The 23,335-nt window shown below is 42.9% G+C and overlaps 1 protein-coding gene across 6 annotated transcripts; it reads left to right on the top strand.

The window, feature by feature from the left end:
• Nucleotides 1-3,038: 3,038 nt before the first annotated feature.
• Nucleotides 3,039-23,066, top strand: ZNF740 (zinc finger protein 740). Of its 6 annotated transcripts, none has more exons than XR_014173804.1 (8): nt 3,039-3,217; nt 6,083-6,309; nt 9,272-9,403; nt 9,585-9,671; nt 12,609-12,732; nt 15,926-16,044; nt 18,549-21,182; nt 21,279-23,066. XR_014173804.1 is itself a non-coding variant. In XM_081935557.1 (8 exons), exons 4-8 carry the CDS (start codon nt 9,338-9,340, stop codon nt 18,636-18,638), a joined length of 486 nt encoding a protein of 161 aa, XP_081791683.1. In that variant the 5' UTR covers nt 3,039-3,217; nt 6,083-6,448; nt 6,697-6,892; nt 9,272-9,337; the 3' UTR covers nt 18,639-23,066. The 6 variants fall into 6 exon arrangements, 5 of the variants coding, with proteins under 5 accessions (XP_081791683.1, XP_081791681.1, XP_081791679.1 ...); XM_081935557.1 differs by adding an exon at nt 6,697-6,892 and having other exon boundaries at nt 6,083-6,448; nt 18,549-23,066; XM_081935555.1 differs by having other exon boundaries at nt 9,272-9,364; nt 18,549-23,066.
• Nucleotides 23,067-23,335: the final 269 nt, after the last annotated feature.

The following is a 23,335-nucleotide window of genomic DNA, read 5'->3' as shown; positions in this document are numbered from 1 at the left end:
TTAATTTAATTTTATTGTATCCTGTTATATTTTGTATGAACTGTACACCGCCCCGAGTCCCTTGCGGGAGAGGGGGCGGTCTAGAAGCATTAAATATTATTATTATTTATTATTGAATGCTAGCGTTGTGTAGAATGACAGAACCATCAGAGACAAACTTGATTCTGTCAGAGTAGCAGTCTCAATATTCAACGCTGACATTCTGGGAATCAGCAAACAACAAGGGGGTGGAATACAGCCAGCACATTTTCAGTTGTATGGTTATAATAAATGTTTTGATTTGAATTTTTACTATGAGCAAGGAAATTGTAGAAACACTGGGGTAGCCATTCATTAAGAGGGTATCAAAGTTTATGCTTAAGCAGTTTTCCCCGCATAATAAGAAAGTAGTCTCAATTGAGTCAAGCAGATCAAAATTACAGCAATTCATGCCTATCTTCAAATCACAGATGAGAAGAAGTGGAAATGATTCTTTGTGGATGCCATTCTAGGCTCTTACCTCTAGAAAGATTAACTCTTCCAAGACAATATATATAATGCTTGTGATGTGTTTCATGTTACTTTTAATGCTGTTTGTTATTTTTAAACATTATTTCTTGTTTAATTGCTTGCCACCCAGAGTCACATATGAGATGGCCAACCACATAAATGTAAATATAAATTTATAATAATTTATTAATTATAATAAAGATAATCTGCATATTGTTAACTTATTACCTATTTTTGAAGAATCTGTTTCCTTAGGGAAATCATTTGAGATGGGCTAAAAAGTAAATGACATACTAATTTTTAATTTTTTTAATGTTTTTTTTTTTTTTACATTTCCCTCTCAAACCTTGCACATGTGTTTGTACCATTCTGGTTAGAGTTGTTTCTGAGAAATATGAATATGTCTACAGTGTGGTTGGTTTTACATGATTGCAGCCAGAATAATTTGTAAACTATAGTGGTGGATTTTTGAATCCTTGGTGGATTTGTTTTTCTTCCATTCAATCGTGTCCAATTTTGGAGACTGCCTGGCCAAATCCATGCAGTTTTCTTGGCAAGGTTTTTCAGAAATGGTTTGCCATTACATCCATCCTAGGATGAGGGAGTGGCTGGTCCCAGGTTACCCATCCGGCTTTGAGTCTAAGGCAGAGCTTGGATTCATGGTCTCCCTGTTCCTAGCCTTACCTACTACTACAAACTGGCTCTGACTGACTTAATGCTGTGCACACATTCAGATACTCTGCAGACAATGCTTCAGCCTCTGCAGTGAAATGAAAGATGTCACTTTCTTGTTACATTGAGAGAAACAATTGAGGCACCATAAAAATTGTAACCAAAGTTTTTTTCTTAATGCTGTACTGCAGGAGCAACTTGTTTCTAATTGGATGAGAAACATGGCATGGTGGGCAGATGGGTTTACCCTTGTCTCATACTGCAGTCTATTCTATTGTGCCTGGTAAAGGTTCCCCTCGCACATGCGTGTTAGTCATTCCCAACTCTAGGGGGCGGTGCTCATCTCCATTTCAAAGCCGAAGAGCCAGCGCTGTCCGAAGACGTCTCCGTGGTCATGTGGCCGGCATGACTAAACACCGAAGGCAGAATGAACACTGTTACCTTCCCACCAAAGGTGGTCCCTATTTTTCTACTTGCATTTTTACATGCTTTTGAATTGCTAGGTTGGCAGAAGCTGAGACAAATAATGGGAGATCACTCCATTACGCAGTGCTAGAGATTCAAGCCACCGAAATGCCAACCTTTCTGATCTACAAGCTAAGTGTCACTGAGTAGTACTAAGTAGCCACTGAGCCACCACGACCCTATTGTGGATGAGGGATCCCTATTTCAATCAATCAGAATAGAGCTGGAAGAGACCCTCTCCTCAAGCAGGAGACCCTATATACTATTTCACAAAGGTGGTTGTCCAGTCTTTTCTTAAAAACGTCCAGTGATGAAGCACCTACAACTTCTGAAGGCAAGCTGTTCCACTAGTTGTCTTCACTGTTAGGAAATTTTCCTTAATTCCAGGTTGCTTCTCTCCTTGATTAGTTTCCATCCACTATGTCTAGTGGTAGGATTCAGCTGATTCTCACTGGTTCAGTAGTACTGGTAGCTAAATTTTTCTGGAGTTTGGCAAACCGGCTGAAGTGAGGGGCAGGAAGCGCTGCCATGCCGACGAGGGGGGGGGGAGAAGAGGTGGCAAGAGGAGCTGTCTCACTCCACGTGCACCAATGAAAAGCGAACCTGACCCTGGGCCAACCGGTTGTTAAATTACTTATATCCCACCACTGACTATGTCAACAGAATTTTGCTGGTCTACAAATTTAATCTCTGTCAAAGAATGAAATAAGATTGATTTGGCATAATCTGTTTTTATTTCCAAATATAGTTTCAAAAATCATTCACAAATACAATAGGCGTTAAATGGAATAGTGCTGATGGTAATTCAGGTTCCCTTCCTTCATTGCTGGAGATAAAATGGTGAATGAAAATCTAAAAGTAGGAAATATAAGCAGTACTTCTAATATTGTTGAACTCTTAACTTCCATCAATGGATCTGCTGGGAGCTTTTGTGTTTTTTAATTTGAGCATTTTGTTAAAAAGGAGGGTTGCTTTGAATGACAATTAGGAAGGAATACTTTATTTCTTTTTCCAAGTAATAATGTTGTTGAATTGTTTAAAAAAAAACTAGTGAAGACACCACAAATGAAACCAAGAAAGGAAAAGAAAAATACGAGAATGCAAAGTGCAAGGAGTAGTATTTCCAAAAAGAAGGAATACAAAAAAAAAAGTATGGGAATCCCTGATCTGGGCTGCGATAATACCGCAAAGGAAAAGAAGCAGAGTTTCTTAGTCAAAAGCTTTTTTTTGCGGCAGCCGTTCCTAATCAGATGGGACTACAACTCCTATCATCCGAGCTATGCGAGGCCACCCCCATACCTCTTTTCTCTTTATGAAGGTGGGGGCCGCAGCGGGAGGAGGAAGGGGGCGGGGGGAGGGGAAATTCCACGCAGACCTAGCAGGAAGTCGCCAGGCGCGCGCGTGCGCAAAGCCACCGGAAACCCCGCAGAGTGTGTACCGGGGTCCCGACGTTTCCGCTTCCAGGGCGGCGGCGGTGGGGACGGCGGCGGTAGGAATAGCGGTAGCGGCAAGGAGCCGTGGCGGTGTTTCGCTTTGGTGTCTCCCCGGGAGAGTCGGGGGGAGAGCCGGAACGCCGGGAGTTTGAACTCAGGTGCGGGGCTGGGTGGGCCGCGCGCGGGCGTGCGGGCGTCCCCTGGGAGGGGCGCGCGCACGCCTTAGCGCTCGCGAGGAGGGAGGGAGGGGGCGGGTATGGCCGCCGCGCGCTCATTGTCCGCCCGGGCGGGGAGACGCGGGGATGGGGGTGGGGGTAAAGCGGGCGTTTGTTCTCGCGCCGTCACGAGGCGGTGCATTCTCGTCCACGCGCCCTTCGGGCTGCTGCTGATTCTCCTTCGCTCGCTCTGCCGGGTTCTTCAGCGTCACTTTTCCGGCTGCCTGTTTGCAGGGACCGGCGAAGGGTTTGTCTCTTGCAAGACAGGTGCTTTAACGATCGAGGCGGAGCAATGTGTCCCGGTCTCCGAACCTTCCCGCCGACTCGATCTAACGCTCCTCGGGCTGCGCTTGAGTTGAATATAATTATTTATTGGCCAAGTGTGATTGGACACACAAGGGATTTGTCTTTGGTGCATATGCTCTCAGTGTACATAAAGAGAATAAACACATTCATCAGGAATCATAAGGTACAACACTTAATGATAGTCATAGGGTACAAATAAGCAATCAGGAAACAATATCAATATTAATCATAAGGATGCAAGCGACAAAGTTACAATCCTGCAGTCATAAGTGGGAGGAGATGGGTGGTAGGAACGATGAAAAGACTAATAGTAATGCAGCCTTAGTGAATGGTTTGACAGTGTTGAGGGAATTATTTGTTTAGCAGAGTGACCGTGCTCTGGGGGGGAAAACTGTTCTTGTGTCTAATTGTCTTGGTGTGCAGTGCCCTATAATGTCGTTTTGAGGGTAGGAGTTGAAACAATTTATGTCCAGGATGTGAGGGGTGTCAGTTTTAAATGAGGCTGCCAAGCACCACGCTTTGCTTCTTGCAGTGCAAATGGTGTAACTGGATGCTAGCTAAAACTTTCTGCAGGGTTCCCCGTTGACCTTCCTAGAGCAAAAGGGTTGTGAAATTGATGAAGTAGCCGTTACACCAACGTGTGATCTCAAGTTGACCCGTGTCCTTAAAAAAGATTGAGGCCGAACCATGACATTTGTTCACGGACGTGCAGAAACTAGAATTGGTTAGGGTGAATAAAACGTTGGTCGTTTTCCCAATTATGCAGGCTCCACTTTAAGGAGATAACCTGGTGTTAAAATATTCTTGATCTGGGAAAAATATTGACACTGATCCTTTTGGGAACAAAAAAGATCCAAAATTACCAAACCTCAGGTTTGTGTGAACACTATAGTGTCCATGCTGTGTGATGTACGTATTCAAAGAGTCAAGGATTCTCAATATTCTGATCTATTGAAAAATGAAGGAAAGGTTTTAAATAGGAAATAAGAATTTGTTTTGTGTCATAGGTTTAATGTGGTTAAGTCAGAGGTCCTTGCCCTTGTATTTTTGAGCTTTATTGCAATTATTGACACATTGAAAGTCATATGGGTTTTTTCATAGCCAACCCTCAATTTTTAATATAGGTAGTCCGCAACTTATGATCACAAATGAACCCAAAATGTATGTTGTTAAGTGAGATATTTGTTAAATGAGTTTTGCCCCAATTTATGACTTTTCTTATCACAGTCATTAAGTGAAACATTGCAATTGTAAAGTTTAGTAACACAATTGTTAAGCGAAGCTGGCTTTCCCAGTGACTTTGCTTCTCAGAAGGCCATAAAAACTATTCACACAAACCCTGGGATGCTGCAACCTTCATAAATATTCACACAACCCTAGGACACTGCAACCGTCATAAATATGACTGAGTTGCCAAGCATCAGAATTGTGATCACGTGACCATGGGGATGCTAAAACGGTTGTAAGTGTGAAAAACAGTCATGTCACTTTTTTCAGTGCGGTTATAACTTTGAATGGTCACTAAATAAACTGTTTTAAGTCTAATGACTTCTGGTACTATTTTCTTCATTTCTGGTTTTCTTCTTGGTGCCAGTTTACTCTTTTGTAACATATTTGGTTTTTTCGATGCGGCACTATAGATTAATTTGTATTTCCTAACTCTGGTGCCTTTCACTTGTGTAACTTCAAGTCCCAGAATTCCCAACTCAAAATGGTTATTTCTGAAAATTTGTGGAAATTTCCATAATTGGAGGTCAATTTGGTCAACAAAGTGTTATTGGTGCATGTATATTGTAATGCTTACTTACACAATCACATTGGTTTTGCTAAAAGGCATTATGTGCTTCATTCTGTCAGTGATGTTAGATTTAAGGCTGTGCTGTGTAGAGTTAAAAACATATTGGTTTTGAGTTTAAAACATATTTTACTGAACCATAGTAATGAAGAGACTAGGATGTTCATATTAAATACCATAAATATTACATTAATAATTAAATAGAATGCTTACGTGTGGAGACTAAGTTAACTTTGTAAAGTTTTGACATTCTGTATTTGAGCTACTAATATTTTAATGTCAGAATCTGATTCAGGTACCCACTGCGCATCTGGTGAGAAATTACCTTCATTGCACGAATATGACTAGTTGTTTAACTGCAGTAGGAGGTCTTGCTTAGATGGACTTTACAAAACATATATTTCCTACTGAGGTTTTTTAAAAAAGAAAACAAGCAGATAGAAAATTATTATATTAAAGTTGCATTATGATATTTTAGTACAGAAGGATGATGTACTGAAACAGCAGAATTTGGTGTAAGAGCTTGCAGAAATCATAGAGAGATGGGAACTTAATAATAAGCAGAATATTTAAGTAGACTAGAGACACCAATACCTTTTGCCATTGCAGTAAAATTATCTGGTGTGTAATTATAATTTTTTAAAAAAACTGTTCTGACTTTCTCTTTTCTAAATATATGTATATATATTTTTTCCCTTAACCCACAGGTGGAAATTGGAGGTGGACATACAGCAATATTGTGGCTTCTTTGCAAGGAAGACCTCAGCACCTTTTTCCCCCAGCAAGGGCCATCCTGAAGGGGGATTTAGGTTTGGGGTGATTCATCTGCAAGAGCAGCAGTCTGTAATTTTCCTCAGCTTTTACAAGGCTGGGGAAACTTGCTGCACTCCATTCTGGATTCTCCGACTCCAGAAAGATGTCAACAAAGTGGAAGGTATTGGACGGGACCGGCGCAGAAACGATTTACTGAAAAATCTTTGTAGTCGTAAAATTCTTTCCTGAGCAAGAGAGAAAGCGTAAGGACTTGGCGTAATCTTCGTGTTGAGGACTGTCAGACTAACGCGATGGCTCAGGTAACAGGCCCCGGTTCTCCCATCCTGTCCCACAGGAATCCATCGAGGAAGTGGCTGCTAAGAGCCATCTGTGATAATTTATTCTATTGTCACGTAAACTGTTCAGCTCTTGATGGTCTGCTGTAGGAGTCAGCACTGCAGAGCTTGGTGTGCTGGGCCCCTCCCCGTCAAAGTTCTGGGGGTTACCAATCTGTTCTGGCCCTCTTCTCACAGCTATGTTTGGAGAATGTGTTTGCTTTCTCTTACAGCCAGTTCCAGTTCAAGCCGGAAACGTTTTCGTACTTTTCTCGTCTTTCGCTCCAGACCTAGGGGGCTTACATGTATGCTGGAGTAGGGGCTGATGGGAGAGCGATGAAGAACGTCAAAGCACTTCTACTGCCCCAAACCCATTTTCCAGCTTCACGTTTCATCAACAATATTCAACTGTAGTATCAAAGTTTCTAGGTAGCACTATTTTTCACAGTGGGATTTGCAAAAAAAATCAAACAAAACGGGACAAAGTAAATGTATAAAAACCTACATAAAATTTTATATATACTTTTTTTTTGCTCTCTTTATCATCATCAGACTAACCCAGACAAGCCATCCCAGAAATTCAGCTTTGCCACTCAGATTATGTCATCTGCCATATCCTTTGCAACCCACTGAGGGGGGCGGGGGGTTGGGGGAGAGAAAAAGTACACCCCAGCCATAGGAAATTTGACTCTCTGTCTCATCCAATACATCAAACTGCATCTTTGTTTGATCTTAAAGCATTGAATCTAATCCAGCATTTACTGCTGTATTTCTTTTTACGTACATTTTATTATTCACGGATTTCTTGTTCTCTTAACTTTCTCATTCCAATTATCAATATGTCTTGGGATCTTACAGTTTTAGAGAAATCTTCTTCTTCCTTGGTTTTCCATTAGTAGCTATTGCTACTCATGCATTAGCCTTTTAAGCCACTTTTCAAAAATCACAACGGTGTCATTCCAGATCTCAGTTGCCCCATCAGGATGCCAGATACGCTGAGGGGAAGTTAAAATGGCAGCTCCAGCAGTAGCACTTATAGGCACGAGATCCACGTGTTACTGCCTTTCTTTCTTAAGGATCCTTGGAGAGATTGAAATAGATCATATGGCCATATCCTCTTTCCTCCACCCGTCACAATAGCAACTGTGCAAGGAGGGATGGGGAGAGATGATAATGCAGTCAAATCATCTAGGGAGCGCTATCTGGTGGAGGCTTAAACCCAGGCATCCTCGGTTCCAGACCCCTTCACACGAGTTAACTATCTCAGCTTTAGTGTCTGAGAGGAGGGGAGCTTTTTAGGCTCTACCTGATGGGCTTCATTCACAGAACCTGGCCGAGTTTGGCCATTGTTGGCAATGCTTCTTTTTTTTCAGCAAGAAGAATGCAAACAGAATCCCCACTGGCTGTAGGCTCCGAGTCCAGTGGCAATTTAGGCATTTACTAACCCCCTCTTCTATTTGTTTCACTATTCACAGAATGAGGAGGTGGCCCGTTTCACTGCCACTGAGGCTGATGCCAAACCCAGCTCCCAATTCTTCATAATCCCCCCCCCCCCTCATGGCTGACTTAGCTCTTCTCTGAAGTATTGTAATTCTCTTTTTGTGATCATCTGTGACTAGAATGCCAGAGTCTAGCACGTGTCCAAATTGCTGGCATGCTGTACATCTGTGCCTATGCAGCCTCTGGGTTGCAGATCCAGCTACCACATTGAGTGTTGAAAGTTGTCGCTTTGACTTGTGCCTTGTTTAAGATGCTGGGGGACAGTGGGACATGCCCTATGGGTTTGCATTCTCCCTCTCCTATCTCCCTTTGACTTTCACTTAATCTTCTGCTTTCTTGCCCATCAACATGACTAACTTTGTGTTAATGACCTCAGAGTGATGCCCTGAAAGATTATTAAGCTAGGTCTCCAGGAATTACCAAGCTGCAGAGTTTCTGCTGTTTTATGGCTGTTTCTCAACATCTGTCTTTAAATATGAGCAAAACATTAGAAGCCAAGGCTACCTGTGTAGTCTCTTAATTCTTCAGAGAAGAATTGATGGAAATGCTTTGCCTCAGGGAAGCTGACCTATAGCCATGGATTAAAGAAAGCTTTGTGGGATAACTAAATAAAACAAGCACACTTTTATGGTCTAGGTGGCAAATAGAAATAACTTTCATGCCTGCATATGCACACACAAAGTTCTGTCTGTCTTCACGACCCTGCTAGCACAGATAATAAACATTAACTTCTTGTGCGCGGGGGTAAGAATTGCCCCAAATGACAAAGGAAAGAGGTTCAGAAAAGCCAGTCCTTTTTTCCTTGTTTTAATGGCTAGATGTACACAGAAAGCTGAACAACGTAGATTCTGGGAGATGTGAAATGATTTCCAAGATACAGAAAGAAGTTGAGTTATTCAGCTGTTCAAACCCAAAGGAGAAATGTGTACCGTAGGTGGCATTGGCATCATGATGGTTGTATGTTGGCACTTCCTTAAAGAAGCCATGGGCACAATAGCCATGCTTTCCCAGGGAAAGACACATTTAAGCTATGGAGGGGGACAGGGAGAGATAAGCTTGTGACATCCTATCAGCACTTCCTTAACTCACACACATGGAGCTAGTCCTCAACGTATGGCCACAACGGAGCCCAACATTTATGTTGGGTAAACTTTCACAACCTCCAGCAAGAATGACCATACAACAGAATGTAGCCCACCCCTTAAAATGCACACCTGCGGTCTTCATAGGGATGACTGCTTGGTTTGGGATCAGCTTGGCTGTATTGTTTGATGTCATTGTGGTTTTTGTTTGGCTTTTTCTTTGCAGGCGAGCCTCCTGGCCTGCGAGGGACTCTCTGGTGTTTGCCTGGTGCCAACAGTTGCCAGCAAGAAGATGATGCCAAAGCAAAGCTCTAAGCAGGTGGAGAACGGGGAGAGAGGGGGTGCGCCGGACATGCTGGTAAGGGCCAGCCCGTTTTCAGCTGTCTGATGCTGCACGTGCGCTTCGTTGTTCTCTGTTCCAGACAAGTTGGATGATGGAGCAGAGAAAACAGGATTTGGGGGGCAAGGGAGGCTTGGCTTGCAAATTGCCAGATTAAATTTTTATGCCGTTGTAGCAAGTCTCCTTTCTTGTCTGCCAGGGTCATCGCAAGGAGAGCGAGAAATCACGTAGTCGGAAGGAAGAAGAAACAGCAGAAGGGTCTCCTCCTAAAAAATCCCTTAAAAAGGCAGGTAATCTTTCATTATATGGCCTAGTAAAGATCAAGCTCTCCACGGATTGCCTGTCCTGCTCTCGGAAGCGGTCAAGACGATAGAGCTAAAAAAAACCACAAGCTATTATCTGGAAGTGGGTTCTCCTTCTGCTTACCTCCATATTGGTGAGCAGGGCTGCTATTTGTTTCCAGGAAACTTTGCCTAGTTTCTAAACCTGAAGTAGCTTCCACTTTAAATATGTGTAACAACAGTAATGAAACAGTAGACTGTACAATTCAATTTTACAAAGAGTTAGAAGAGACGGACTTAAAGCAAGCACCTCGGTTTAAAAATCAGGAGCAAAGCAGGTAACTGAAAAGTGTTAAGACAGTGCAGAAAAAGAAGAAAGAAAAAGCATGTGCCAACCTTCCAGTATTCAACAGAAGGGGCAAGTGGGATTGTTTTTAGTAAGGTATTCTTAGGCAGAGGTGCCACCGCTAACGAGGCCTCTCCTCATATCCACAACAAGGAAACCTTTGGGCCTGGCCTAATGAGCAGGGCTTCAAGGACTGATGGCAGTGCTTGAGCAGCTTCTTGCAGGTAGACAGGTTCCTTCAAATGATCTGGTGCAGGGGTGTCAAATTCACGTCATGGAGGCGTCATGTGACGTATCTTGATTTTTTTTCTCCTTGGCTAAACCGGGCGTGGCTAGCACGTGACACATCTGGTCCATGGGCTGTGAGTTTGACACCCCTGATCTGCTGCAAAGCCATCAAGAGCCTGATAATTTGTAACCGGTACTTTGCTTTGTGCTTTGGAAACCAATACAAGGCCAGTGCAGATGGGGAAAAAACTCTGTACAGTATGTTCTCAGTAGGTGATCATTTAAATCCACTTTGGCCACTATCCTGTGCCCGCGCAGTTTGGGCACTTGGTGTCTAAAAGATTAGCCATAACTGTTCTAGGGTTTCTGCACACTTTTCAGGTCAATTTTAGATAGACTCCTACCCAGATGCTGGCTGGGAATGATTTAGGCTGGCCAAATCGGCAAAAATCAAAAGATGCAACTGTTTGCACAAGCTGAAGATAAGCAGAACCACAACGATTGCTATAGGATATATGAGTAAGCCTAGGAACCTTCCATGGGAACGCATACCTATCTAGCACAAGTTTCTATTTTTGTACAGTTTTTATTTTATTTTTTATGATTGTAAGCCATCCAGAGTTACCCTGAGGTAGGATGGGTGTGTGGCTAATAAATTTTACAAATAAATAAATAAAATAAATCTAATAGTTAACTTCTCTACCAGCTTGATTATTTTAAATAGTTCTTCATGGGTTTTTGAAGAATAAGAAATTGGAGAACTTTATTGTTCAGGCTTATGCTGACTGTTGGCTGCCTGCAATTTGGCAATTTGGCAGTTCAAATCTCACCAGGCTCCAGGTTGACTCAGCCTTCCATCCTTCCAAGGTTGGTAAAATGGGGATCCAGATTGTTGAGGCAATATTGCTGACACTGTAGATCGCTTAGAGAGGTCGGTAGAGCACCGTGAAGCGGTATATAAGTCTAAGTGCTATTGCTTATATAAGACATCATCCTGTCATTTGTGATATAGCAATATGGTTAGTTAGTGTCTCTAAATTTACTTTGAATTCTTATGGCCGAATTACAATGCACATACAGTACATACTGCATCCAGGTTCTTTTGCACTGGAATAATTCAAACGAAGAATAGGAACTTAGCAATCATTATGTGATCTTTTAAAATAAACATTGTCCTTCTATGAAATACCCCCCAAAATTGCACCACCTTGTGGAGTTGTACTCTGAGTTCAGTAGATAATCTCTGGTGGTAAACTAAGAAGACAATACTATTCGGCTGAAGTAAATGAGATTAAAAGAATTGGGGCAAAATACATTTTACATATTTAGCTGGTGTTAATGCCATCAGATAATTATCTTCCCAAGATTTCTGTTCTCTTTTTAAACTGCCCATCTGCTGTTAACAGACTCAGGTACCCCGAGACAGATGACCAACCCTCAAGGGAAGGTTGGGTTTCTTTTTGTGGAATTACCCTGTAATACCCAAGACAGTGAAATAAATCGTTGGATGACCGAGCAGATATTTGCTGGAAGTCCCATGTTAATAGTAACAGTTCCTCTCCAGAATGTTGCAATCTTATCCAAAACAGGTCACAGGGGTTTGGGCATTTCTGGAAGTGTATCTCCTGAACAGGAAGTGGATTTTAATGCTCCAAGGAAAAAAAATCGCGTCGTGGCCTGGAAACTCACAGGCCTCTCCACAGTTCTCAAATGCAGAGGAAGAACAGATTGCTTTGCACATGCCTATTGTATGTTAAGCTTAAGGGGATAAAGTGGAAGTGGGCAAATACACATCACTTTTCTATCAAAGACCAATCTATTTCTGCTGGGGGTCAAATATCAGCTATTTTTGCATTTTTAATGGCAGAAGCTATTTATGAATCTGTGTAATTAAAAGAAAAATATCCAGGCAGTCTGTTTTATACCAAACAAAGCTAAAGAGACAAGTGTATCAATTGTAGAAATTCAAAAGAGTTACATATGAGGAAGATGCTTTGTTTTCTTCCATTGTGTTGTGCAATTCATTCAGTTGTAGCTTGAAACAGGGAGAGTGGACAGTCCAAAGCAGTAGTAGCCCCCAGCCTTTTGGCCACCAGGGACTGGTTCCATGGAGAAAGGTTTTTTCACAGACTGGAGGGGGTATGGTTTTGCATGCTTCCTGCATCCCACGGATGGGGCTTCGCTTGTTTGCGTGGCCTGGTTTCTGGCATGCCACGGACCGGGGGTTGGGGATCCCTGGTCTATAGAGGAGGCAGAGGTACTATATAAGCACTGAAAAATGTCTTCGCTAAACTTCCTGACAGTCCTGCAAGTTGGAAGATATGCATGTTGCCTCTTTGTTGAGAAGCTATTCTATGCTTGCTTGCAGGTCATGGTGATCGAGCAGAATGGATCCTTCCAGGTCCGGATTCCCAAGAATTTTATTTGCGAGCACTGTTTTGGAGCATTCCGGAGCAGTTATCACCTCAAGAGACACATCCTTATTCATACTGGTAAGCGTATGGTCATTTGCCAATTGATAAACACTAACTAAGGCATCTTGCTTTTGAAAATAGGCAGCGGGGGACAGACCTTGACATTGATATAATGCAGCTTTCTGTCCTTCGGCTCATCACAGAAAACCATCCAGGCAGAAACCCATATTTTTATTTTTAATGTTGCCTTTTTATATTTGTGTTGTATTTGTGCTGATAAATAAATAAAGGGAGACTAGTATAGATCTATTTCAAGCTATTTAGCTCTCATCAGCTAGCCATACCCTTACTGGGATTTGAACCTGGGCTGTATTATATATTAGGCAGGAGTCTTAGCCACTAAGCCACAGGCTCTCCTCCTTATCAGTTGAGCCAGGGAAATAGGTATGTATTTGTGTTACAACCCCTGGTATGCCCAAATATGGGAGGAAGCTCACTACCCCCTCTTTCTGTCCTTCGGCTCATTACAGAAAACCATCCAGGCAGAAAACCATATTTTTATTTTTAATGTTGCCTTTTTATATTTGTGTTGTATTTGTGCTGATAAATAAATAAAGGGAGACTAGTATAGATCTATTTCAAGCTATTTAGCTCTCATCAGCTAGCCATACCCTTACTGGGATTTGAACCTGGACTGTATTATTGGGCATACCAGGGGTTGTAACACAAATACATACCTATTTCCCTGGCTCAACTGATAAGGAGGAGAGCCTGTGGCTTAGTGGCTAAGACTCCTGCCTAATATATAATACAGCCCAGGTTCAAATCCCAGTAAGGGTATGGCTAGCTGATGAGAGCTAAATAGCTTGAAATAGATCTATACTAGTCTCCCTTTATTTATTTATCAGCACAAATACAACAAACATACATACATACATACATACATACATACATACATACATACATACAACAGATGCTTGACATATCAAGAACCAGAGAACCCAGCTGCTATCTTCACTCTGGAAGCAGTTTCAGTGATCTAAGTCTTGAAAGTGTAATGAGGTTTAGTGACACTACAGGTAGTCCTCGACTTATGCTTAGTGGAGTTGTGATAGATCTCCCCTGGGACTACTTATGACCTGGTTACAAAATTCTGACACACATACATCCCGGTGACTGCACTTTAGGTGTTTGGCAAGTGGCCTTCATTTATGACTGCAATGTCCTCTGGTCACATTTTATGACATGTTCATCCAAAAACCCCTAATCCAGCTTATATTTCCAGTTTCCAGAAAAACCTGTAGTGAACAGTGGGTTTATTTCAACAACTGTCACAGAAAGGTTGTAAAATCAGACAGGCGACTTGCTTTACGATTGTTACAATTTATGACTGTAATGTCACAACTTATGACTCTATTATGATTACTACTGTACTGATTGTGATGCAGAGACTTAATTCACCACATAACCCTGCTGAAGGGTTATCAGATGATGTTCTCCATTCCCGAGAACAAGTTTTATCTGGGTTGTAATAGAATCCTTACATATCAACCCGTCTCTCAAATTCAGGTTTCCTTAATGCTGTGCAGTTTGGGTCACCCAAAGAACAAAAACGTTAGCTTTAAAACATCATTCCAGTCAGTTGCCCTGTCCCTGAGCTACCAGTAGATGGCCCTCTTCCCTTTGAAATGCATCCACCAAATGCCGGCTTAAAGTAATTTAGACCTTTAAAGATTGATAATTATATCAAGGAAAGAGAAATGTTTACAAGTCTTCATGTTAGATGGAAGTGGGGCTGCTCCGTAAGTGTTCCACACTTCATTCTTCCAAACGTTCTGTAGTGTAAACAATGGAATGGCAAAGTAGTTCCGTTTTACTGTAGGAGAGGAATTGCCTAGCAGACTACAGTAGTATGAGGGCTGTGCCTATTTTAAAAAGGATGCAGAAGAAATGCTTTGGATTTCAGCTGAGCATTCTGTTATCCATAAAAATCACTGGACTTCTTCCAGGCTGTCCCAGGGGCCTGAAAAAATATTGCAGCGGCAGCCGATGCTTTCAGTAGTTCATTCATTAAAGTTAATTAATTCTTAATGTAGCCATGTTCTTTAAATCACTTTCACGTGTGGTCTTAAAGTAAGTCAGGCTTTTAAAATAAAAAACAACAACAGAGTGGTCGATGCCTTGCCTGGAATGCTCTACCCGACTCCCTTGTTACAGCCTCACAGCTTCAATCTCAAACTGTCTACTGTGGACCTTACCCCATTCCTAAGAGGTCCGTAAAGGGGACGTGCATAAGCGTACCAGTGTGCTTACGTCCCTGTCTTACTGTCCCCATTTAGCTGTATTTACTTCCTTTGTTCATTTTTATATTCATACCTATACTTATTATCTTGTACATCAGTGGTGGGTTGCAGGCGTATGCCCTGGTACGGGCGTATCGGTGCCTGCCCGGAGCACTGGGTACCGTTCCGGTACAGTGCTTCAGAGGGCCCGCCCAACCGTACCTGTATTTGAGCGCTTTGGCGCTTCCGCGCATGGCTCCTGCGTGACGCTCCACTGAGCGCTTTGTGCGCTGCGCGTGTTCATGTGGTGGACACCGGGCCCCGTTGCAACTGTACCAGTTGCAGCGGGATCCAGAACCCACCACTGTTGTACATCTTTGACAAACAACACAAACAAATAAATAGCAAGGATCTACTGTGCTTGTATAAGGCCTGAAACAGTCTTGCAAATTCTGGGTCATTTTTAAAATATCAATTTAATAAGTATTACCCATCTATACACCAAATATCTGGAATGTGCTCATCTTTAGAATTAAAAAAGGAATTTTTAAAAATCTTTGTGAGGTCATGGAATATTCTTTCAGGTCTGGGACTGTAAGGAAAAGGCTCATCTATTTCTTTTCTCTGGATGCATGAATATCAGCTTCTTCCATGTAGAAATCGACTTGCAGAAATAATCTCTGGCTCTTGACAAAGTAGAAACCGGGGCTTCCATCTTCACAACCAGGGCCTGCGTTGCCAAGAGAAAATTAAGGTTAAGAGAGGCAAGAGTGAGAAATGACATCGCATTTTCATTTGGGTCTGGAGTGTCCTGTAACATACATTTCACTAAGAACATTTATTGCTTCAATGTCTTATATGTCTTCTCTAGGAATCTGCTTTGTATGGTTAGATCTTTGTTTAGAAGAATTCTTGCCACCTTGTTTCCTCTAAAAGCATAGGACTTACAACTCTGGAAATAATTAGCTACTCCCTAACCTCTGTTAAAGGAGAGAAGCCTTTTGAGTGTGACGTGTGTGACATGCGCTTCATCCAGAAGTACCATCTGGAGCGCCATAAACGTGTCCACAGTGGAGAGAAGCCATATCAGTGCGAGCGCTGCCTGCAGGTAAGAACTCTCCATTTGTCTTTCACATTTAGAGTGGAAATCTTGCCATGTGTTAAGTTTTCGCATCAGCATAGAGAAAAGCACTGCGGCCTGTATCCTATGACCTGTATCCAGGCCATCTTTGGTCTGCTTCTTGGATGCATTTGCCAAAATGAGTTCAACATTTGCCCAAACCACCTCCCCTTGACTGGCTTGTGCAACTGTAAGCTGTGTCCCTCTGGCTTACTCCTGTGATACCCCCGTCCCTTCTGGAGAACAGGCCCAAGTCCATGGCTGCAAGCCCATCTCCTTCTCTTCCATCCCTTTCATGGCCAGCCCCCTGTACTGTCCTTGTGGAGTCATACCAGTCCTATCCCTGGCCCTCTCGTTGGCCTTGTTTCTTTGAGCTGCCGCCACCTCAGATCGTCTCTTCATCTTTGCCCCAATGCTTACTACTATTTTTCACCCTCGCCACAATGTCCCTGACTCCTCCATTCCCTTGTGCTTCTTCTGTTTTCTTTTGGATAGCCTTCTCAGAGGTCGGTAAAATGAAGACCTAGATTGTTAGGGATAATATGTTGACTCTGTAAACCCCTTAGAGAGGGCTGTAAAGCACCATATATAAGTCTTACTGCTATTGCTACCACGTGTTCCTGAAAATAAGACTAGGTCTTATTTTCTTTTGGGCCCCGCTTACCTCCTACCTTAGGATCACCGCAGCCTGGTCTCCCACTCCCCGACACCTGTCACACCACTGCCCGCCTTCTTCTACGGCCGCTCATGGCCAAATGCCACGTGGCACATCGCACTGGTGCCTCTGCTCATGTCGCATGGCTTTCTGCCACAAGCGGCAGCACGGGCACAATGTGCCACATGGTGTCTGGTCATGAGCAGCTGCAGAAGAAGTCAGGCAATGGCACAACAGGTGTTGGGGCGTGGTTGCGGCGGTTCCAAGGTAAGCGGGCATGTGCACATGTGGCAGCTCTACACCCCCACTCTAGCTTGATTTTTACACATGCACCTCACCCCCACCTCGTACAACCAGTCGGTGGGACAGAGTGGGCGGGATCTTAACTAGGGTTTGTTTTTGGATAGGGTTTATATTAGGCGCACGCGTAAAAATCAAGCTAGGGCTTATTTTTTGGATAGGCCATATTTTTGTGGAAACACGGTATTCTCACTTTAAAACCCTTTCCCCTTTCTCTTCCTGGCCTCTTAAGTGTTTGTAGCATCCGCCAGGAGTTATTCCAGTTTCCATCATCAAAAAACTAGGCAATTATGCAGGATTCATTTTTCTTTTCTTAGTAGAATGTCAATTCCTTTTAAGATGGGGCTGAAAAATGTTGGAGTGAATGTCACTCAGTTTAACTTCACCATTAAATTATCCAATGAGAGGCTTGGATGTCAGATGAAATAACTGTATATAAGTCATACCATTTTTAAAGATGGAAAATTTTAAAGGTGGGAATAAGTAGGTTGTGAGAAATTAAATCACCGATGGAGAAATCAGTTAACTAATCAGTAATCATTAATATAAAGTTTTATTTAAATAATGGCCCATCTTTGTTGTTCAGTCCATACTCTTCTCCTAAAGCATAGCCCCGGACAGTCCATTCAAAAACCTCACTAGCCCATCTGAAATTACACACGTTTCCCCACATGTTAAGGAAATTCTGTCAGTTGTGGGTTTTGTTGTCATTCCAGAATTGTGAATTCCTAAGGAAGGGTCCAGAATTTCCTGCAGGAGTTTGAACTGGACAGCCAGATCCTTTTAGTTGCTCTGTTTCCCTGAAAGTAAGACCTCCCGGATAATAAGCCCCATCGGGCTTTTGAGCGCATGAGCTAAAATAAGTGCTCCCTGAAAATATTGCAACACAACAGCAGCCATGAGGTGATTACGCTCGCTGCCTCCTGCACCTCAAAAATAATAAGACCTCCCCGAAAATAAGGCCAAGCGCTTATTTCGGAAGTTAAAAAAAATAAGACCCTGTCTTACTTTGGGGGAAACACGGTAATTAGTTAGTTAGGCCAGCCAATTTAGGGCAAAACTAAAAGGAAAACTACAAACCCTGCATTTTAGTTGAGGTTCAGCTTTTTTTTTTTTTTAATCCTCTGGAAAGTCAGTATGGAGCACAGAGTATTTCCTCATCTAACTTTTTCCAAGGGTAACTCTATGAGAGATTGGTGGAGAAAGTATAACTCCTTCACAGTGAGCTTCCCTGACAGAAGGAGGATTTGCCCCAGGATCTTCCTACTTCCAGTCACAAAGGCCCACTGCCCAGTCAATTGCACTGACCTAGGATGCAGGGTATATGGCTTTGCTTTTGCTTTTGCATAGAGCAGGGGTAGGGAAAACAATGGCCCTTTTATGACTCTGGACTTCCTGCTGGCTCAGGAATTCTGGGAGTTGAAGTCCACAAGACTTAAAGGGGCCATCCTTTTCCCTACCTCTGGCATAGAACCTTGTCTTTTTTGGTCATTTCTCTGGATTTCCCCCCCCCACCCCCCTCCTTTCCCTTTCACAGAGCTTCTCCAGGACAGACCGGTTGCTGAGACACAAACGAATGTGCCAGGGCTGCCCCAGCAAATCATCTGACTCCCAGTTACTGCTTTAGGGTTGGGCCGGAGAAGAGGCTTTTAAGAAGTTGCTGGGAAATCCACCAGATACTCTGGGAGTGGGCTTGTTCACCTGCTTGTCTTTTGTGCCCAAATTTACCTGCTGAGCCTACTCCTGTGGAAGGGCCAGAGCTGAGTAGGCACAGACATCAACTATGGTCTTGACACTGTAAATACATGGAGGACAAAGCAGGGCTGGCTCCCAGCCATTGGGAAGCTCACGGCAGTTGTGGATAAACATTGCCGGGGTGCGCTTTCTGCTTCTGTTTTAGGGTTTTATTTTGTTTTTTAAATGATCACCATTTGCCTCAGGAAGGCTTTGAAAGCATTGTGGGGCCTTCTGCGAGCCATTCCGACCAGATCCGGTGCTTTCCGTTAACAGATGATCTGCCAGCTGGCCTGATATTTGGGCCTGCAAAAAGTGGGAGAACAACAGGCAAATGTTTTATGAGAAACAATGATCACCACCAGTCAAGCAGTGAACTATTTTGCAGAGCTGATCCACACCAGGAACGGATTAGCAGCGGCAGGACACTGGGACCTAGGATCACAGGGATCTGTCTCATTTACCTTAGGCCGTAAGGCCTATGGGACTCCCCCCCCCCCCTTTTCCATGCTGTTCTCTTAACAGTGATTTGTGATCTCGACTTTCAGGTTTCAAGAAACAAGGGCTGCAGAAGGGGACAAATGCTGTTGGGTCAACATAGAAGTCTACCTTAGATGTGTCCCATTTATCAAGATCCAGTTGATATTCAGCTGGATGGAAGGCTCTGTTTTCCTCCCAGGAGAGGAGGATACTTGTGTGTGTGGTCCCGTTGCTTTCCCTTGTAAATAGCCATTCATTCAGGACCTACCTGTTACATGTCCCATCACGCGGAATCCAGAGCTTTCTTAGGTGGCAATCCTGTTTTCCTAAATACATGAAAAGCCAGCTCTGGCCCATGGGCACTGATCTCCTAAGCCTGACACTGAAGAACTGCAATCTCTTGTGGGGGAGAATGGGGGAGGGACTTTGGCCTCATGATACGCCTCTTGGAATAAAATATTCAAGGACTAAAGATCAGCATTCCCACGTACCATGAATTCTGATTGCTCCTGGTCTGCTTCATTGAAGTTTGAAAAAGAGGCTTGTTGCCAATATGCAAATCTTTATATGTGCTATTATTTCAGCTTGGTTGCAACAGGCAGCGGCAGGTTTGCAAGGGAAGCCAGGAACCCTCCCAAGTTTCGTCCATCACTGTCACATTTACAGTGGTGTTTCTAGAGGGCAAGTAATGATTTGCTTCTGAGTCTGGAATTTACATGTTAGGAACAAGCGCCTCCATCTGCGATAGATACAAATCTCATTTGTGCTTCAATACATCTCCCCCCCCCCGCCCCGAGTTTGCTATAAGTACCTTGCTTTAAGCCAGGTTTTAACCAAGGGCTGTGTTGGTAGAGAATTGGTGGTCTTTGTTTGGTCATGCATTCATTCTTGAGGGGCTGCATTTCTGCCTATGCAACTAGAAAGGTTTTATAAACAGAGACGGGGTTCTTTAGATAAGTGTTTTTCAGACTTTACAACTGTAAAAGGTGTGAGCTTCTTAATTCCTAGATGTGTGGCTGGGAAATTATGGGAGCTGATCTTAAAAATAGTCAAATTTGAAAAATCACTGTTTTAGTTCAAAATTGTTGTGCCCCCCCCCCCTTTCAACCAGTTAAGAGGTTCCAGTGTACTAGCAAAAAGCATTGTTATTTTGATCATCTTGCTGCCTAGGGATCATGGGAGTTGTAGTCCAACAAATCTGAAGTACATTAGCTTGGGGAATGTTACTGTAGAGGGGAATCATATTTTTTTAAAATAAAAGAGCTCTTTAATTTCCTTCCCCTTGTTCGTCGGAAGACGCAAGTTTATTCCCAGTCTTGTTACATTTCTAAAATTAACACCAACTTCTAGTCTGCCATTTATGGAAAGGATTAGGACACCCCAAACTCTAGGAGGTTTGTTTCAATTTTAGTGGGGCTGATAAAATGGCTGCTCTTTAGAAACAACATACCACCATAATGTCTTTCAGTTTACCAAGGACTGTTTTTCCCCAAAAGGAAATGAAATAATTGCTGTAGGAAAAAGCTTGAGGAAATGTAGATCTTAGGGGGCGGGGTAAGGAAATTGGAATGTAACTGTTCAGGGGGAAATAGCAATGTGTTCAGGTGGAAAAAGAAAACTTGCTTGAATAGAAGAAGTCTTTTTATCAAGTACTAGATGTTTTTCTGTCCTTCCGGTCTTAATCTTATAATTGAGACATGGCACTACAAAGCATTTTCACAGTTGCCTAGTATTTCCCCAAGAGGTAAGATGAATCTCTTGAGTGAACTGCCTCCTCTGCCGGATCCTTTACTTGCCAAGCAGAGTAATGATTCTGTGCTGTTTTGACTCCTTCAGGCAGGGTCTCAAAATGGCGGCCTGCAGGCCGGATGCATCATGTGCTGGCTACGCCCACCCCAGCTCCGTGAATGGGAAAAAACCTCACGAAACCTCACGTGATGGCAACGTCATGCGGCGAGTTTGACACCCATGCTCTAAAGCAGGGATCTTCAACCTTGGCAACTTTAAGCCTGGCGGATTTCAACTGAAGTCCTCCAGGCCTAAAGTTACCAAGGTTGGAGACCCCTGCTCTAAAGCACGTGCATCTTTAGGAGCACTTGGATGTGTTTTGCTTAGGCTCTGCATCTTGCTAGGATGCTGTCATAGGGACTCGGGAGGCTAATTCCTCTCTTTCTGGGAGAGGAATTCTATAAGCTGCTACACCAGCACAATCATTTATCAATAACCTAGATAGGCATTAATTGGTGTCTGCCAATCTTGTTGTCCAGCTCTTTTTCCTTGCTCCCGAGTGAAGGAAGAAGAACGTTAACCTCAAAAATAAGTTGCATGTGACTTTCATTGCTGAATTCTGCTCAGATGTGGACTACAGTATAGTGTTGAAAGAACAGGATGGTGGAGAAGGCAAAAAGAGCAACCATAAACAGTTCAGTGATTCATAATTGGGCAAAATAATTGGGTTCAAGCATTTTTTGTTATTAAATAATTGCCTGTAGGCAGTAAGTTGGGGGGGGGGGAGATAGTTTTCTGTGGGAGAAAGTTTTATTTAAACAAATTGCTTGACCCACCCCAATGAGATTGATAGCATCTATTAATTGCTGCTGGTTCATCCAGACTAGAAATTTTATGCAGTGTGTATAATTGCACTAAGACTAAGATCTTTGCATATATATTTTTCCTGACGGAAATGAAATTAAAAGGAAATGAAACTTGTCTGGAGGCTTCACTGATTGCCACTCTTTAAAGTGCAAGGGACCAAAACCATTTCAGAATGAAATTTGTTTTGTTCAAATAAAATTATGCAGAGGCAGTGAGGTGAAAAGAGGACTAATTTGCTGAAGGTTCAAGAAAGAAGGATTTAGCTTTTGGGTAAAAACAGTATACTGTTTTAAAATATTTAGTACCAGAACAATGGATAAAATTGCTTCGACGTGATTGCAGCAAAGAGTTGGATGAATTGGATGGCTTGGCAATTCCAGGTAGCAGCAGACTGGAAAATGGGTTTTGAATAAACATGGAAGTGTGCTGCCTTTGCAGGAACATAGAGATACGCAATTTTGCCAATATTGTCTATGGCAATGTCTCTCCTGGAGATAAGAGAAGCCAGTCTTTAGAGAGTATGTGTGACAATTTTCCCCTGTATCTTTGTCCAACCTGAATATGTTGCTTATATATGCGACCCACGGGAGGTATTCAAGTCCAGACCTCTGCAATTCTGACAAATACTGTCGTGTGTGTGCAACATGGCAGTGTATGCAAGCCAACATGTGTGAAAGTCAGGTGGACTGGAATCTTAGTGTAGCCTGAGGAGTGCCTGCATTTGTGTTGCCCTAAAAGGCAGCCAGGGGCATATTTTTGAAGGAGCTTTATATCCCCATGGCCTCCATCTTACTTCCTTTCCTCCATGGAGGTGAGAAATCCCATTTTGACAATGGGTGCCATTGGGAGCTGTTGCTATTCCCATTTCTTTTCCTGGGTGCTGGTAGCAAAAGGACAAATCGTGCTTGTCACATGGATCGGGTGCCTTAAGGTGCTTTCCGATGTGGTGCTGCTGGTCTTAATTTAGAAATAGGAAGAAAACATAAAGGAGCTTTTCTTGCAGTTCATATTTGGCTTTTACATAGACCGCCTGAAAGGAAAACAATCTAGCACTTCAGCCTGACCAGATAGCCTCTGGACTTAATGTGAAGGTCCAATAGCTTTTTCTAAGATAATTTATTTTCCTTCCCTTTAACTTACTGGTTTTACAGGGAAGGGAATTGGGGCAGGGGTGTGTTACCCAAGGACAGGATCACTTTTAAATTGTAGTTTTTATAAGATGCTATAAACTTGTATCTTTTTACCATTACAGTGTGGTGTCTTTTCCTTTTTGTCTGTGTGTGTGTTTTATTTCGGTAATTGGAATAAACTCGGCTTGCTTTCCCTCCCAAACCTTAGCTTCACTGCTTCTCCATACCATTAGCTTGGGGGTTACATATTCTTTGACCAGTTTGTTTTATTTTGCCGCGTACTTGGATGAAGGACCTGCACTGGAACACAGGCGCAGAGAATATGGCACAATACTGCCTTCATCAGATTTGAATGTTCTTCTAGTTTTCTGGTTGCATTCCAGTG

The sequence above is a fragment of the Natrix helvetica genome (genome assembly GCF_964273705.1).
Source record: "Natrix helvetica genome assembly, chromosome: 1".
NCBI lineage: Eukaryota > Metazoa > Chordata > Lepidosauria > Squamata > Natricidae > Natrix > Natrix helvetica.
This window is presented reverse-complemented; position numbering and strand designations above follow the sequence as displayed.

Excerpts from the sequence above, each read along its gene's own strand:
- ZNF740 (XM_081935553.1), top strand. Across the intron at positions 9,672-12,608 it reads CTAAAAAATCCCTTAAAAAG|GTCATGGTGATCGAGCAGAA; the intron begins GCAGGTAATCTT and ends GCTTGCTTGCAG. Across the intron at positions 12,733-15,925 it reads ACACATCCTTATTCATACTG|GAGAGAAGCCTTTTGAGTGT; the intron begins GTAAGCGTATGG and ends CCTCTGTTAAAG.